Below are 17,874 nucleotides of genomic sequence, written 5' to 3' on the forward strand. Positions count from 1 at the left end.
GGAAAGGTCTTCAGTTCCTCTTTAATGGCTGTATGTACAGTTATTTTGAGGGGAAAATAAATTAACTATTATATAAGCTGCACACAGACTACTTTTCATTCTAAAGTGTCATTTTGTCAGTGTTGTCCCATGAAAATATATACATAAATATCTGCAGAATTGCGAGAGGTGTACTCACTTTTGTGATACACTGAAGCTTCTGTAGCTGGGGTTCGGACCACCAAGCCGCCCAACCCCCTACGCACTTGACCTGACGCACCTACATTTTACTGAATTGTACAAATGACATTATGTTCTTTAAATAAACTAAATCCTCAAAACTTGCAGTTGATTCCATTTCATTGTTCAAGCCAAGGGTCCAAAAGTCAGCATGTGTCAGTCAAGCTTTGTTTGGACAATCAACACCATTTCTAGCCTCTCCATATCCAAGATGTAAACAAGCTGATGAGAATGTTGATTGGTTGACAAAAGCAAGAGAAGATAATTATGTCAAATTGTTTACTAATATAAGGAATAATAAGCCAATCCAGATTTCCAGTGAGCACAACATTTGTCTCAGACAAACACATACCAGCCGTTCCTGGGCAGGATGTGTTTGAATCGTCCATGAAGCTCGGCATGGTCTTATGTTGTCACAATTTGTCCTGTCTGTACAGTGGGTTTCACTGTGTTCGATGTCTATAATTTTTTTTTCTTTTTAAACGTGTTCAGCACAGTCCAAAATTTAAAGTACCGCATTGGCCCGAATATAAGACGGTGTTTTTTTGCATTGAAATAAGAAAAAGTGGGGGGAGTCTTATATTCGGGGTCTAGACATTATACCCATTCATGACGCTAGATGGTCCAGTTTAACCAGTTTGCATTATTTTATTGCTATGTTTTTCCTTATTCAGATTTGTTTCAAGACTACAGTTACAGTTAGACCTCACTTTGATGGTTAATGCAGTTATTGCAATTTTGTTGTTTTATCACAATAGATTGGTTTACTTACATTTAAAAAACAGCAGCCATTCATTTACGTATGTGATTGCACTACATATTTAAATTGCACTACATATCTGAATTTAATTCAGATATTAAGATTCGAATGAGGCAAAATAACATGCTTTTTCTCCCAAATATATTGTTATAATCATTTGTTTCAGATTTACTGTAACTATTTTCTGTATAAAAAAGGATTTGGTGTTCAAAAAGTCTTTTTTCAAACTTGAGTCTTGAAAAAGAGGGGGTCGTCTTATAATCAGGTCCGTCTTATATTCGGGCCAATACGGTACTACTTATGCTTCTTACTTACATTTGGATCTATGTGACACCTCTGTATCTGCAGGGGAAGACTATCATTTGGGGGTCGTGATTCAGTTTCTTCCCAATGGGGTGGTGATGTTGGAGCTAGTAAAAATTTTTAAAAATGAAAAAATATATAGCTAAGGAGCTAAGGAGGAGCTAAGGAGAGTAAAGAAAAAAATACTACTTAAACCTATTAGGATCATGTGACCACATTCAACCTGCAAAAGACGAGCGACAAAACAATTGAAGGCAAAACAACAATACCATACAACAACAAAAATGGCAAGCTGAAAATAGGAGACAGGTACATCATGAAAAATAAGAGTGTAATACTATGAAAACTACACAAAGGAGACTTAATTGTTAATAAAATGTAAAAAGCATAAGCAGTGTTAGCCAACTCGCTGCTTAATGCATCAGTTCGTACAAAACAATATAAGTAGAGCAAAAAGTCACATGCAGTTAGTAAAGGAAGACATTATTTCAATTCATCTAATTTTCTGAATAACACTTCATGTTTTCCCTGCAAGTGTTGTTAAGCTATTTAACATTTTAAAACCACGCTTTTAAAAACTTTTGAATGTAAAGGTTCAAGGTCTGTTCGGGGCTTGAGACAGGAAGTACAGGTTGTTCGGGGCTTGAGACAGGAAGTACAGGATACTGAGAGCTGCGGTATTGCTTCATCTCTTGTCTGCGGGATGGGTACTGAGACGAGCCACCCAGGGTACTGAGAGAGGCGGGCCGCAGCCAGACAATTGTGAATTCCGGCGAGAGAAATAAATGATAGAAGTGAAGACTTATTTGTCTAAAGAGCACGAGTGCTTTTTAGTGGAGAAAATAGTTCCTAGTTTGAATAGTGAATAGTTCCTTTATAGTTACTGTTATAAAATTAAAAAGATCATCTGTCCGGTTTTCCGTGGTCAATTGGTGCCAAAAAAGACTGGGACAGAGATTAAAAGCCGCGTTTTCGAGTCATGTTGAGGCCAGCGCTCTATGTCAAATACTTCATTTTTTACGGTGCTTTAGAGACAGGCTGCCGTGATCATAAAACGACAAGCTTGCGTCTGATTGGTATAATGGAGTCGTGTAATTATTGTTGCGACGTCTCAGTGGTGAAATTGGTAGAGCTACATTTGGCATCGCTAACCCCCCAAAAAACCTAAAATGAAATAAAGAGGGAAAATGTAACGACTGCTGTGTAGCCCAAAGTAGCTTCACAAATTTACTCAAGTAAAAGAAAAAATTATGGCTTATTAAGACTACTACTAGAAGTAAATTTTCTCAAAATGTTACTCAAGTAAATGTAACGGAGTACATGAAACGCACCACCACCCCCCCTCTGGTGTTGGTATGTCATGAATAAACGGTTTTATCAATCACTCTATTTTCATATCTCTGCATCTCCACAACATAGTATGACGGTGCAAGACCATGTGTGGTTTTATGGACGTCTCAGAGGTATGTCTGAAGAAGAAGTAAAGGCTGGCCTTAATTCTTGGCTCAAAGATGTTGGACTGCTTCACAAACGTCATGAACGGACAACATTCCTCTCTGGTGAGCTTATTGACTTTCAGTATACTTTAACCATGTTTATATGATCTATTCATAAAGTCATTTTCGGCACGGCTTATCCTCTCCAGGGTCTTGAATTATCAGGTGCAGATGATTTCATTTTGTATTCCTATATCCAAATTGTCATTCAAAGCTGCTGTAAGTGTAACCCCCCGCAAATAGCCGACGTGCCAGATATGAAATATAAACTTAAAATCACGCCAATAAATAAGCACATTAGACTTATGCTCTAATACAAAATATTTAGCCTTAATGTTTTGTGAGCGTCTTTAGACCATTTCTGAGAAAAATAGAATTTGAAAAAAATTGCGAATATCACTTAAATGTTTATTATATGGAATTAAATAAAAATCCACTTGATGTTTTTATAATTCAAATTCCCATTATATGGTCACGTTTGATCCAGAACCTGCACCGCTTATCCTCATGATGGCCAAAGGGGTACCGGATTGGCTCGATTCAAGCTATCTTTGTTTGGGTGGTAGTGTAGACCCTTCATTGGTTGAGTATGGCAAAAAAAAAAACTCGTTTCGCTACCAGGTGGAATGAAGAGGAAGCTGAGTGTGGCTCTTGCATTTATTGGCGGACCAAAGGTCGTTGTTTTGGATGAACCTACAGCAGGGATGGACCCGCATTCCCGTCGAGGGATCTGGGACATGTTGCTGAAATATCGCAAAGGTGAAGTGGAATTATACATTTGAGGTTCAGGCTATTTATGCTTTACAAAGTGACATGTACTGTAGGATAGTAACTAAGATTAGTCCACACATTTACTTGATTCTTGATTGCTTGCGAACTCAGGAGGGACTCAAAATGTGATGGGTTTTTTAAAAGTAGCAGTGGCAAAACATCAACATTCTATATGTTTTGATTTTGTTGTTTTATCAGACCGAACAATCATCCTGGCCACTCACTACATGGATGAGGCAGAGATACTTGCTGATCGTATTGCCATTATCTCCCAAGGAAGGCTGTGCTGCTGTGGGTCGCCTCTCTTTCTTAAATCTAAACTGGGGGTTGGCTCCACCCTGACTATGGTCAAAGAGGTATCAATACCAGTATCATTGCTGAAAAGCTGAATCCACTCACGAAGCGTTTGTTTTAGTTATATGACTGTCTTTAAAAGTTATTATTAGTTGTTATTAGAAACATAAAATATTGCCGTTGATTTGAAAATCTATAATGTTCACTAAACATTTTGACTTACAATACACAAAACGTTTTACGTTTACACTATTAATTCGACATTTATTCTATGGTAATAGTTCGACTTTCCCCGTACTATTATAACGTGAATAAATATTTTGGCTCATCTTCATGAAATTATTATCCACATGTGGCCCGGTCAATTGATTTGACCAACACAAAATAATTATATTTTTATGTGGGCTTTATTCCCGACTGCACATGAAAGGACAATAAAGTTGTACAGCATTAATTGGACGAATACTGAGAGTGATTATAAATAAAAGAGACATAAACAGTGGCTGGCTAAACATCCATCCATCCATCATCTTCCGCTTGTTCCGGGGTCGGGTCGCGGGGGTAGCAGCTTTAACAGGGAAGGCCAAACTTCCCTTTTCCCAGCCACTTCAACCTGCTCCTCCGGCGGGATCCCAAGGCGTTCCCAGGCCAACCGAGAGACATAGTCTCTTCAGCGTGTCCTGGGTCGTCCCCGGGGCCTCCTGCCGGTGGGACATGCCTGGAACACCTCTCCAGGGAGGCATCCGAGCCAGATGCCCGAGCCACCTCAGCTGGCTCCTCTCTACGATGAGGAGTAGTGGCCCGACGCCGAGTCCCTCCCGGATGACCGAGCTTCTCACCCTATCTCTAAGGGAGAGCCCGGACACCCTGCGGAGGAAACTCATTTCGGCCGCTTGTATCCGGGATCTTGTTCTTTCGGGCACGACCCACAGCTTGTTCACCATAGGTGAGGGTAGGAACGTAGATCGACTGGTAAATCGAGAGCTTTGCCTTTCGGCTCAGCTCCTCCTTCACCTTCATTACTGCAGACGCTGCACCAATCCACCTGTTGATCTCCCGCTTTCTCCTACCCTCGCTCGTGAACAAGACCCCAAGATACTTGAACTCCTCCACTTGGGGCAGGATCTCATCCCCTACCCGGAGAGGGCACTCCACCCTTTTCCGACTGTGGACAATGGTCTCGGATTTGGAGGTGCTGATCTTCATCCCAACCGCTTCACACTCAGCTGCGAACCGCTCCAGTGAGAGTTGGAGGTCATGGCTTGATGAAGCCAACAGCGCTACATCATCTGCAAAAAGCAGAGATTCAATGCTAAGGTCACCTAATCGGACACCCTCAACGCCTTGACTGCGCCTAGAAATTCTGCCCATAAAAATTATGAACAAAATCGGTGACAAAGGGCAGCCTTGGCGGAGCCCAACCCTCACTGGGAACGAATTTGACTTACTTCCGGCAATGCGGACCAGACTCTGACACCGGTCGTACAGGGACCGAACAGCCTTTACCAAGGGGCTCGGTACCCCATACTCCTGGAGCACCCCCCAGAGGACTCACCGAGGCACACGGTCGAATGCCTTCTCCAGATCCACAAAACACATGTAGACTGGTTGGGAAAACTCCCATGGACCCTCGAGGACCCTGCCGAGGGTGTAGAGCTGGTCCACTGTTCCACAGCCGGGACGAAAACCACACTACTCCTCCTGAATCCGAGATTCGACTGCTCAGCAGACTCTCCTCTCCAGCACCCCTGAATAGACTTTACCAGGGAGGCTGAGGAGTGTGATCCCTCTATAATTGGAACACACCCTCAGGTCCCCCTTCTTAAAAAGAGGGACCACCACCCCGGTCTGCCAATGCAGAGGCACTGTCCCCGATGTCCACGCGATGTTGTAGAGACAGCCCTACAACATCCAGAGCCTTTAGCAACTCTGGGCGGATCTCATATACCCCCAGGGTATATACCCTTGCCACCGAGGAGCTTTCTAACCGCCTCAGTGACTTCAACCCCAGAGATTGAAGAGTCCACCTCGGAGTCCCCAGACTCTGCTTCCTCAAAGGAAGGCGTGTCGGTGGAATTGAGGAGGGCTTCGAAGTATTCTCCCCTCCGGCTCACGACGTCTGGAGTCGAGGTCAGCAGTACACCATCTTCACTATCACAGTGTTAATGGTACACTGCTTTCCTCTCCTCAGACGCCGGATGGTGGACCAGAATTTCCTCGAAGCTGTCCGGAAGTCGTTTTCCATGGCCTCGCCGAATTCCCCCATGTCCGAGTTTTTGCCTCATTGACCGCCGAAGCCGCAGTCCGCTTGGCCAGCCGGTACCTGTCAGCTGCCTCCGGAGTCCCACAGGCCAAAAATCAGTTAAAATCAGTTGTATGTAGTAGGTGAGGAAAATTTCGTTTAACAAAGGTCCTCAACAGAGGACAAAATGTGAATTTGTAAAAGAATGGAAATAAGTCCTTTTGGGCATATTTGCAAAAGTTGTCTTATTTACAATGCGGAATCCATAACTTTTTGGGGGGGAGTAAGAAGCTCTAATTTGATTATCGAATTGCACCCTTGTTGTATCAAAACCAAATAAAAAAGTAAACGTAAAACAATAAATAATTTTTTTTTTAAAGCGATATTATTACAGTGCAAAAATAAAGCAATTCTGATGGTGAAAATGTTAACTGACCAGATAAATAATTGGTGAAACGGTGACATCATTGCAATATGTTTCAGGACCGACCCGGGACATGTAATGGAGACACCAGTGCAGGTAATGTGGACACTAGTTCTTCCTATGTAAATTTAACCTGATAGAGATTGTTAAAAAGTAGATTTCTGATGATTGTTTAACTGCAGTTTGAGACATTGTACTTGTTATTTGGACATATGAGCTGATTATCTTCTTTACAATTGTGTAGCCATGGCTGCGCTGCTGTCCATGCTTCATCGCCACTTCCCCAGAGCCAAGCTGATGGAGTTAAGTCATGAGGTGGCAATAAATATACCCCAGGAAGACTGTGAGCCTAGGCGAATGGCTGTCTTCCTGTCTGAACTAAATCAGAATCTCAGCACATTTGGAAGTATCAGCTATGGTTTGTCTGACAGTAAACTGGAGGATGTAAGGAAACCTTTCCCTAATTAAAAACACATTTTCCTGGTCTCGTACACATGCCAAAACCCAATATGTATGTAGATATATGAAGATGTGCTGGAAATTTGCAGCCGAATATGAACTAAAAAAGCATTGCTTTTACGGGCCCGACTTTTCGGGCCCGATAATCGATAATCAATAATCGATTTTTAATCGAATCGTAGCCGCTGAATCGTAATTGAATCGTTAGGTGACCTAATATTCCTACCTCTGATATATATTTCATATATACAGTGGGGAGAACAAGTATTTGATACACTGCCAATGGGAAAACCCATTGGCAGTGTATCAAATACTTGTTCTCCCCACTGTACATGCATACTTACATAAGCTCATGGAGGTCAGGTACGATGGCGAGCGCATGGTGGCCAGGCCTACACCCATGGGGCTCGGCCGGGCACAGGCCAAAGAGGCTCTTCCCATGGGAGGAGCCGAAGAGGTCGGGTGTGCAAGCAGTTGGGTGGCAGCCAAAGGACGGGTCCTTTGCGGTCTGATCCCTGGCTGCAGAATCTGGCTCTGGGGATGTGGAATGTCGCCACTCTAGTTGGTAAGGAGCCCAAGCTTGTGTGTGAGGTTCAGAAGTTCCAACTAGATATAGTGTGGGTCACCTGTACGGACAGCTCGAGGGTTTTTTGGACACTACACCACTCTAGAGTTGACCACAGTGAGAAGTGACGAGGTGGTGTGTGCATATGTATTTCCCCCGTCTCAGAGCCTGTACATTGAGGTCCACCCCAGTAGACGAGAGGGTAGCCTTTGAGTTGGGGTCCTGGATGTTGTTTTTGCTTATGCACCAGTCCTTCCGGGGACAACCTCATTCTGCTGGGGGACTTTAATGCTCTCTCTTTAATGCGGCTACCCTGAACAGAACCCAAGTGGTATTCTATTGTTGAACTTCTGCGCTCGTTGCTCGTTGCAGATTGTCAATAATGAACACCATGTTTAAGCATACGGGTGTAGCAGCAGTGTGATGATTGATGTTGTAGTCATTTAATTAGACTATCAGCCACATGTCTTGGACACTCGGGTGAAGAGAGGGTCATAACTATCAACCGATCAGCACCTGGTGTGAGTTGTCTCCACTGGTTGGAGAGGATGTCGGTCCGGATCTCGCAGACCCACAAGTTTTGTGAATGTCTGCTTGGAATGTCTGGCGGAGTCCCCTGTAGGAAGGAACTTCAACTACCATCTCCGGCAGAGCTTCGCCTATGTTCAGGGTGAGGCGGGGGACATTGAGTCCGAGTGGACCATGTTCTGAGCCTCTATTGCTGCCATTAGCTGTAGCCGAAAGGTGGTCAGTGCCTGTCGTAGAAGCAATCCCAGAATCTGCTGGTGAGGGAGGCTGTCAAGAGACTTAATAGGCCTTTTTGGCCTGCGGGACTCCAGGGGCAGCTAATGGGTATCGGCTGGCCAAGCGGCACGCAACACTGGTGGTCACTGAGGCAAAAAAATTGGCATGGGAGTCGTCTGACAAGCAAGGCCGTGGAAAACAACTTCCGAACAGCTTCAGAAAAATTCTGGTCCACCATCAGGCGTTTCAGGAGGGGAAAAGAGTTCACCATCAACACTGTATAGGGTCTCCCGGATGTCTGGTGACATCACATCATTAATACAGATAGCCAACAAACACCAGCAACAGCAAGAACAACTTACTCAGGTGGGCCACAACTCCCACCTGGCTTGTCACCCTGGTGTCACACGCACCATCCACCTGCTCTCCCAGCGATTCTGGTGGCCATCGTTCGAACAGACGTCCTAGACTTCGTGAAAGCCGGCCCCACCTGTAGCAAGAAAAAGACCACCAGCCATTCCCAGCCGGCTTGCTCCAATCCCTGCCAGTCATCTAAGTGACCCTGGTCCCATATATCAATGGACTTTGTCACCAGACTCCCTCTTTCTGAAGGAAACACTGTCATCCTCACGGTTGTGGACAGGTTCAGCAAGATGAGTCACTTCATCCCACTGCCAAGCAGACAGCACAGGTGGTTATGGAGCAAGTATTCTGAATTCACGGACTACCAATGGATGTCGTATCTGACCGGGGTCCGCAGTTTGCATCCTCCTTCTGGAAGGAGTTCTGCTGCCTCCTTGGGAGCCACAGCGAGCCTCATGTCAGGCTATCACCCCCAGTATAACGGACAGTCGGAAAGTCTCAACCAAGAGCTTGAGACATCCCGCCGCTGCATGGCTTTACACAACCCCCATTCTTGGGCGCAACATCTGCTGTGGGTGGAATACGCTCACAACTCCCTTCCCAGCTCTGCCACCGGCCTGTTCCCCTTTCACACTGTATTCGGCTATCAACTGCCCCTGTTCGCCAGCCAAGAGGGAGACGCTTCCTGCCCTTCCGCCCAAGCCTGCGTATGGAGGTGTCGCTCGTATCGCTCTTTTAAAGTCTGTTTCTGGTTATGCCATCAGAGCCAACCGACAATGGACTGCAGCCCCTGCATACCAAGTGGGCCAGAAGGTATGGCTTTCTTCCCAGGACCTGCCACTCCAGGTGGAATCACGTAAACTGGCACCCAGGTTCATTGGTCCGTTTCCCATCGAGATAATCAGCAGCTTATCAGCTGTCCGACTCAAACTACCCAATTCTATGAAGCTTCACCCAACCTTCCACGTCTCCAAACTAAAGCCAGTCCATGAAAGCCCCCTGGTCCTGAATGCAGCACCACCTCCCCCTCGTCACCTGGTGGACGGGGGTCCTGTCTACACAGTTCGCCGCTTGCTCAAGTCACGCCGCCGGGGCAGGGGCCTCCAATACCTGGTGGACTGGGAAGGATATGGTCCTGAGGAGAGGATGTGGGTCCCAGCTGGGCGCATTGTAGATCGAAGCCTTATATTATTAGACTTCCACCGCCTCCATCCGGACCAACCATCCGTCTGGCGGGGTCAACCTAGAGCGGCTTGCTCGAGGTGCAGGCCCATGCCTGCATCTGACTCCGACACTGTGCCCATGCCTGCATCTGACTTTGACTCTAAACCCGACCCTGTGCCATCGGTAGTTGATTCCTCCACTGGCGAGGAGGAGATTGAGCCAGTGCCCTCAGTGGATGAGGCCATGGACTCTGACGGGTCGGTGGATTAGTAGCTCATTCCCTTGAAAGGGGGGTTCTGTCATGTAACAATGTACCAGCATATTGTATCACACCCATGCATCACAAAGCTTTCATCACAAGGACTGTGTACTCTGTAATATGTCACAAAGAACAACTGAGAACAGTATGTAAGACACAATCACACAGCATTCACTGTCAGGTCGTCAGCGATTTAGTATACGTTTGCATGCCAATAGCCATTACCGCTTGACCTGATTGTTTTATTTGCCTGTCAACATCAATAAAATCCTGTGTCTATGAAACTGGTTCCTCCATCTCGTACATGACATGTACTACAACAACTTAAGGGGGAAGTTCATAATTTAACAAATAACTAACAAACTGCATGGAATTTGTTAAAACCAACCGCTTCGAATAATTAAACCCCCTGCTACCTCTGAAATTAAGCCTCATGAAAAATTCTGATCTTCCCCTTTAATGTCCAAAAAGTACAGTACAACTTCATTAGTTTAAAAGAGTAATATATTTTTCAGATATTCCTTCGAGTGGCAAAGGACACTGAGGATGATGTGGAACCCGCACAGCAGACTGGTCCTCCACAACGTTTGCAAACAGGGCAGAGGACAGGACAGAGGCAAATAATAGGTGTGTATGTGTGTATACTTGAGTATTTATTTGCATCACATAACATATCAGTGCAGCCACTGACTTAGTATTATTTCCCATTAAGCTGCCAAGGAAGGAAAAGCTTTTTAAGCCTCTAAAGTACAATGACAAAAATTACAACTCACTCCAAATTAATTGACAAACAGGGGTCAAGATTGACATTCCAGCAACTCATTTATGTACAATACCCTGTTCTAGGTTATGACAAGCTGGACAAGATTCCAAAAGATAGCAATTCATATCATCATTTAATTGGAACTGAACACGTACTGCCTGCCCAACAGTTATTACTTGAAAAGGTAGTGCTATCAGAGCCAGGATATTGAATTGATCGCAACTGGACTTTTCTGGTTTTTTGGGACAATGTTTAGCCTGTCATCCCAGCAGGCTTCATCAATTCATGCAACAAGGGGCAATTAGGAAAGTACTATTTTGGGATTGGATTTGGTGTGGAAATGATGTTGTTATTATTCCAAGTTTGTGATTCCCTTTCAAAAAGGCATCTGTCAACAAGGGTCGTTAGATGGAAACTCCCTCCAAAGAGAAAGAGAGAGTTGAAAAGAGGCAGTGGAGATGCCTCCGCAGTCAAAAGGGAGTGTTGTTTCTCCATTTTGTCGGAGGCGTAATCCAGGGCTGTCAACAGACTTGCAGGGGGCCGAGGACAAGAGACCATTATAGGGCACCCCCACCCCAGCCCTGCCACTGGCTTGTCACGACAACATACGTAGTGCTCTTAACGCTTTGCAAGCAATGACGTAACGATGTAAATTTGTAAATTATTTAATTTGAGATGGACAGTTAAATTTAACAGACGGTAATGCGATGTGACACAATATAAACAATTCCCATCTATTGTCCCATGCTACAATACAATACAATACAGCTGAGAGTGCTATGCCTGCCTGCTAAGCAACAAAACAGTCTAACTAAACATCCTGTGCCTGCCCTCTCCAGATCCCTGGAGTTATCAAACCCTCAAGCTTACGCTAAATGGAGAGCATGTCAATGTTGTTAAGCCTGCCCTGTGATATGGTGGAGCGTAGGTAGTTTTTTTTATCATTTTCAGTTTACTGAAGGCTCGTTCTCCAGCTACAGTCACTGGCAATAAGGCGTTATATTGCTGCCTCTATTCTGAGAGAGCAATAATGGATTTTTAGCACAGAAAACACCCCGCATGCTTTCGCTCAATTTCTGCACACCTATGCTGCCTCTATTCTGAGCGAGCAAAAATGGATTTTGAGCGCACCTGATCTCGCTAAATTCCTCGACTCCTGCGCTCGTCATTTTTCTTTCTCTGTTCACTCAGTTGAGCACACGCTACTAACGTGTCACAAAGCCAAACAATCAGAGAGCTACCGGAAGTACACTGGTTGGCTGTTAGCCCTCCGCTAGCTCTCTGATTGGTTGGCTTCGTGACACGTTGGTAGCGTGTGCTCAACTGAGCACGCAGAGGAAAACTGACGAGTGCAGGAGTCGAGAAATTTAGCGAGAGCAGGAGGTGTGCTCAGAATCCATTTTTGCTCGCTCAGAATAGAGGCAGCACAGGTGTGCAGAAATTGAGCGAGAGCAGGAGGGGTGTTTTCTGTGCCCAAAATCCATTATTGCTCGCTCACAATAAAGGCAGCGTTTTTCCCAGGTCCCTTCATTGGTTAAACTGCCTGTGCTGGATCAGTTGTAACAAAGACCAGGACCCACTGCGGCCCTTAAGGAACGCTTTGCCCACTCATGGACTACTTGTATGACCATGCTTCGGTTTTAGTTCCTGTATCACGAGAGTTGGCATGCAGATTTCGGTTTGCCGGGAATGTCTTTATTTTTTTTAAGATGCCCACAAGACATTCCAAAGGCAACCATGGCCTTTGCAAAGAGTGGATCGAGCGCCAAAAGAGACTGCACCTGTGTGATGCACTAATTGTGGATCATCTGAGCACACGTCCAGCGATCAGGCGTGCTCTGCACAAGGCAAGGTGTGTTGGCTCTGATGGGGGATGCTGGCCCAAACTTATTGTGAGGGTCTGCTGGGAACGTCTGGCAGAATCCCCTGTCAGAAAGAACTTCTACACCCACCTCCAGCACAGGACGTCTCCCTTGTCCCAGGGCAGGTGGAGCACATTGATTCTGAGTGGGCCACATTCCTCAACTCCATTGTTGAGGCAACCGATTGGGGCTGTGGCCGTGTAAGGTGGTTGGTGCCTGTCGTAGCTGCAATTCCCGAACCGAAGGAGGGGAAAGCAGTGCACCATTAACACTGTATAGTGGAGACTGCTGACATAGACTCGAGATGTCGTGAGTCGGTGGGAGAATACTTCGAAGACCTCCTCAATTCCAACTGACTTTGAATTGGGACGTCATATATCGGTGGGGATAGTACTTCGAAGACCTCAATTTCACCAACACGCCTTCCTTTGAGGAAGCAGACTCTGGGGACCCCAAGGTGGGTTCTCCTATCTCTGGTGTCATAGTCACTGAGTTGGTTGGAAAGCTCATCGGTAGCAAGGCTTCCGGAGGCGATGAGATCCGCTCGGAGTTCCTAAAGGCTCTGGATGTTGTGGGGCTGTCGTGGTTGACACGCCTTTACAACGTCGCGTGGACATCGTGGACAGTACCTCTAGATTGGCAGACCGGGGTGGTGGTCCCCCTTTTTAAGAAGGGGGACTGGAGGGTGTGTCAGTCGGGAAGTCGAATCTCGGATTCAGGAGGGGCAGTGTGGTTTTCGTCCCGGCTGTGGAACAGTGGACCAGCTCTACACCCTTGGCAGGGTCCTCAAGGGCACATGGGAGTTCCCCCAACCCGTCTACATGTGTTTTGTTGATTCGGAGGCATTTGACCGTGTGCCTCGGGGAGTCCTGTGGGGGATGCTCCTGAAGTACGGGGTACCGAACCCCTTGGTAAGGGCTGTTTGGTCCCTGTACAACCGGTGTCAGAGTTTGGTCCGAATTTCCGGCAGTAAGTCGAATTCCTTCCCAGTGAGGGTTGGAGTCCACCAAGGCTGCCCCTTTGTCACCGATTCTGTTGATAATTTTTATGGACAGAATTTCAAGGTGCAGCCGAAGCGTTGATAGGGTTCCGGTTTGTTGGCCTCAGTATTGCATCTCTGCTTTTTACAGATGATGTGGTGCTGTTGTCTTCATCGAGCCTTGATCTCCAACTCACACTGGAGTGCTTTGCAGCCCAGTGTGAAACGGTAGGGATGAAGTTCAGCACCTCCAAATACAAGACCATGGTCCTCGGTCTAAAAAGGGTGGCGTGCCCTTTCCGGGTTCAGATTCTGCCTCAAGTGGAGGACTTCACGTATCTTGGGGTCTTGTTCACGAGTGAGGGTAGGAGAGAGCGGGAGATCGAAAGGCGGATCTGTGCAGCATTTGCAGTGATGCAGACACTGCACTGGTCCGTAGTGGTGGAGCTGAGCCAAAAGGCGAAGCTCTCGATTTACCAGTTGATCTGCGTTCCTACCTTCACCTAGGGTCACGAGCTGTGGGTCGTGACTAGGCATGTGCCGGTTGCCGGTTTCACGGTTTACTGTGGTGTGAAAACGTCGCGGTTTCAAAACCACTAAAATTTTCCGTCATACCTTAGTACGGTATTCGCCATTTTTCCTGTGACAAAATGCAGCCGAAGTAGCTTGGCGCGGCAGCGCTCACCCCTTCCTCTTTTTGGTGCTGTGTGTGTCAGTGACGCTATTCTGCTAAACAGCCAGCGAACCCAAAAACAAACACTCCAAACACAAGGCGTACTTTTCTTCAATTTATTGAGCTATCAAATAGTGGTGAAATATATAAAATGAATACATTTAAAACATTGTACAGTTGTATTTTTCCCCGTGTGAGTAGGTTCAACAAGATAGCACCATGAAAAAGTTCGCCAAAAACAAAACACACATTTTCCTTTCAAATTCAATACACAAACTAACTAAAACTTACAAAGACGAATGTTAGCCCAGGCTTAGCTGGGGGAACAGCTTCAACGAGGTTTTAAATTAAGTCTCGCAGCCGCTGAGTGAGAAACAAGCTTAAATGAAGGGGGGTGGGGGGGTAGCGTCAAAGATCGCTAAATGCGAAAGGGGGTCTCACTCCCAATGTTTGTTTGTTTTTTGTTTTTTTAGATTAAACCTTTCCTCAGCAATATTTACATTTTAACTATCTTATACATTTTTAACCAACCTATTAACTTATGAATTCTTTATGTTCTTTTTAACACAGAGGGCATGACATCATGTAGACTAGAGTTGACACAGTGGCTGAAAATGGTGAAACTTCACTTGAGCTTCCCCCCCCTCAAAAAAGTCATACAGTATATATATTTTTTTAAATTTTATTTTGAAGTCTTTTTACTTTTTTATAGCAATTATTTTGTTCTTACTCTAATATTGAGCAACTTAAGCTGTGGGTATAGTCTAGGCCAGGGGTCAGCAACCTTTTTAGTGTGGCGTGCCACTTTCAAATTTTCTTGTCAATCAGTGTGCCACACCAAGATTAATGACGCACATCCGAATTTTTATATCCAACAGAGCTGTAATTTTACTCCAAAGAAAACAACATGAACATACGTTGAAATCTTACAACTACCATTTTTCTTTAACAAATAACTAAAAAATAAAAGTATATTGTAGAAAACATCAAAACTTGAGCATCATCTTATGTAAACATATCACACACACGCAACCCAGCAAGAAAAGGGGAACAAGCGTGATTCTCAGTGCAGGTCTCTCACAGTACAGAGCGGACTGTTTTAACCTTCAAAGTCAGGCGACTACTTTGTCTTTTTCACTAACAGTGAATTCTATGCACAATTTTAGATTTTATATAACAAATACAAAAGATGACTACCTTAATGTGATCCCTGGCCCTGTTTTCCATGAATTTCATGTTTCATCTCGTAGTTGCGTTTGACACTTGTTATGCGACACACACACAACGCTCCCGAGGCATAATGCACAGAGCAAGCAGAAGTAACCAGCCAACCAGTTGTTACCGGCACCCCCAAGAGGCCGCTGTCCCCTACAGTATGACCAGCTTACTAGTTAAGCGTAAGAAAAAGAGAGGCAAGGAGCAAGGTGTTGAGAGAGAGTTGTGCGAAGAGCGCCATGAAAAGTGGCTGTGCCCCATGCTGGTTTTAGTTTTGTTAATAAAAGTCTCCAGCAAAATACCATCCAACGTGTCACTGTGTTTTTATACACATCACCACCTCTCTGAAGTAATAAGCACCGGGCGAATCGACGACAACAAGCCACGTTAATCGCCTGTCCACTACACCCTACGGTGCAGAGTTGCAATTACCAAAAAGTGCAATTGGTAACACAGTGAACTTCCGCCAGCTCTCTGATTGGTCGGCTTCGTGACATTTTAGTAGCGTGGGCTGAATCAAACGCGAAGAGAAAAAAAAATCCGACAAGCGCAGGAGTCGAGAAATTGGGGAAGAGCTGGAGGTGTGCTCAAAATCCATTATTGCTCGCATATAACGCCACAGGCAGAGTGGGTGAGAGGGGCGGTCCCGTAAAGCCCCTAAATAACAGGGCGCGCAACTGAAAATGCCTTAATTTCTGGTAAAAAGGCACATTGTAAATGGGCTCGCTTCCGCTATCCAAACAGCTAAACATGAAAAGGTTCACACTCACACGGATGTTTTCAGTAATCCTTTATGTGTCTCTTTTCTTTTTTATGAAACTAAAACAATGAAAAAATACATGCAATCAGCAACAATGCTGCAAATAACAAAAATGCCATCCATATATGCAAACACAATTAGCCTGTATTCAGTAGTTCTTAATTAGAAATATCAAACACATTTCCCCTCAAACATGCAACCTAAAGACAATATAAAGAGTGTAATTCTCAATTTGACAACAAAATACTCACAGACGTTGCTCTAAAGAACACAAATGCCACTCAAGTTGTGAGAGTGGAGCTGCCATGTAACACACTGAATCCCATTTGAAGAACTTCCTATTTGCATTTTTCTTCTACTGTTTTAGAACCAATAAATAAAACGGCCACAAGATGGGGCGCTTGAGCAAGTGATAAAGATACAACCGACAATAAACATAACACGCATTTTTTTTTTTTTTTTTTGCCATGCCCTCGCGTGTCACTGGTTAACCCTTCGCGTGCCAGTGCTGACACGCGTGTCATAGGTTGCCGACCCCTGGTCTAGGCTCTATTTATTTAAATGATATTTAAAATATTTATTTTTTGTTACTTTATTTGTTTTCACATTATATTCATGTTCCAATTTTCAAATATGTTCTGAAAAATAAAAAAATCCTGTTCAATGGAAAAAAGTTATATATTTTTAAACCCGTACATCTCAAAATTTTGGAGCTATAATTGCAATACCGTGATACCGTGAAACCGCGGTATTTTTGCTCACGGTTATCGTGCCGTCAAAATCTCATACCAGCACATGCCTAGTCGTGACCGAAAGAACAAGATCCCTGATACAAGCGGCCAAAATGAGTTTCCTCCGCAGGGTGGCCCGGCTCCTTCTTAGTGATAGGGTGAGAATCTCGGTCAACCGGGAGGGATTCTGTGTCGAGCCGCTACTCCTCCGCATTGAGAGGAGCGAGTTGAGGTGGCTAGAGCATCTGGTACGGATGCCTCATGGACGCCTCCCTGGAGAGGTGTTCCAGGCATGTCGCACCGGCGGGAGGCCCCGGGGACGACCATGGACACGCTGGAGAGACTATGCCTCTCGGCTGGCCTGGTAACGCCTTGGGATCCGGCTGGAGGAGCTGGTTGAAGTGGGTGTGGAGAGGGAAGTCTGGGCTTCTCTGCTAAAGTTGCTGCCTCCGAACCCGACCCCGGATTAAGCAGTAGATGATGGATGATAAATGTTATTTTCTCTTAAAGGACTATGAATGATTCAGATCAAGTGTAGTCCGGTGTAATCATTTTTCACGATTTGGGGGAAAAAATCTGGCGTGTAGTAATGGACATAAACTTCAATAAATGTCAAGGAAGTAGGCAATTGCTGTGAGCAGACATTTTTTGAAAGCCAGAACGGTTTTAGCCAATCAAATGTATCGTTATTAAGTATTATTATAATGTATTTTAGATAGTCTGCCATTGCTCGTGACATCAGTTGCCTTCAAAGCTATTGCGTCTGCATGGCTGTTTGCATGCGATCCTTCACTTAGGTTGGATTTTAAAAATCAGATTTGAGGAGAA

At 45.1% G+C, this 17,874-nt stretch overlaps 1 protein-coding gene across 1 annotated transcript in view; it reads left to right on the top strand.

Moving 5' to 3' along the window:
- LOC130912451 (phospholipid-transporting ATPase ABCA1-like) overlaps positions 1 to 17,874 on the top strand; it is a 273,656-nt gene that overhangs the window by 149,662 nt on the left and 106,120 nt on the right. Inside the window, exons 20-25 of the mRNA XM_057830556.1 lie at positions 2,702 to 2,841; positions 3,400 to 3,537; positions 3,748 to 3,905; positions 6,569 to 6,605; positions 6,754 to 6,953; positions 10,579 to 10,690. Coding sequence (XP_057686539.1) covers positions 2,702 to 2,841; positions 3,400 to 3,537; positions 3,748 to 3,905; positions 6,569 to 6,605; positions 6,754 to 6,953; positions 10,579 to 10,690 — 785 coding nt within the window. The remainder of the gene's footprint in view (positions 1 to 2,701; positions 2,842 to 3,399; positions 3,538 to 3,747; positions 3,906 to 6,568; positions 6,606 to 6,753; positions 6,954 to 10,578; positions 10,691 to 17,874) is intronic.

The sequence above is a fragment of the Corythoichthys intestinalis genome, chromosome 1 (assembly GCF_030265065.1).
Source record: "Corythoichthys intestinalis isolate RoL2023-P3 chromosome 1, ASM3026506v1, whole genome shotgun sequence".
Taxonomy (NCBI): Eukaryota; Metazoa; Chordata; class Actinopteri; order Syngnathiformes; family Syngnathidae; genus Corythoichthys; species Corythoichthys intestinalis.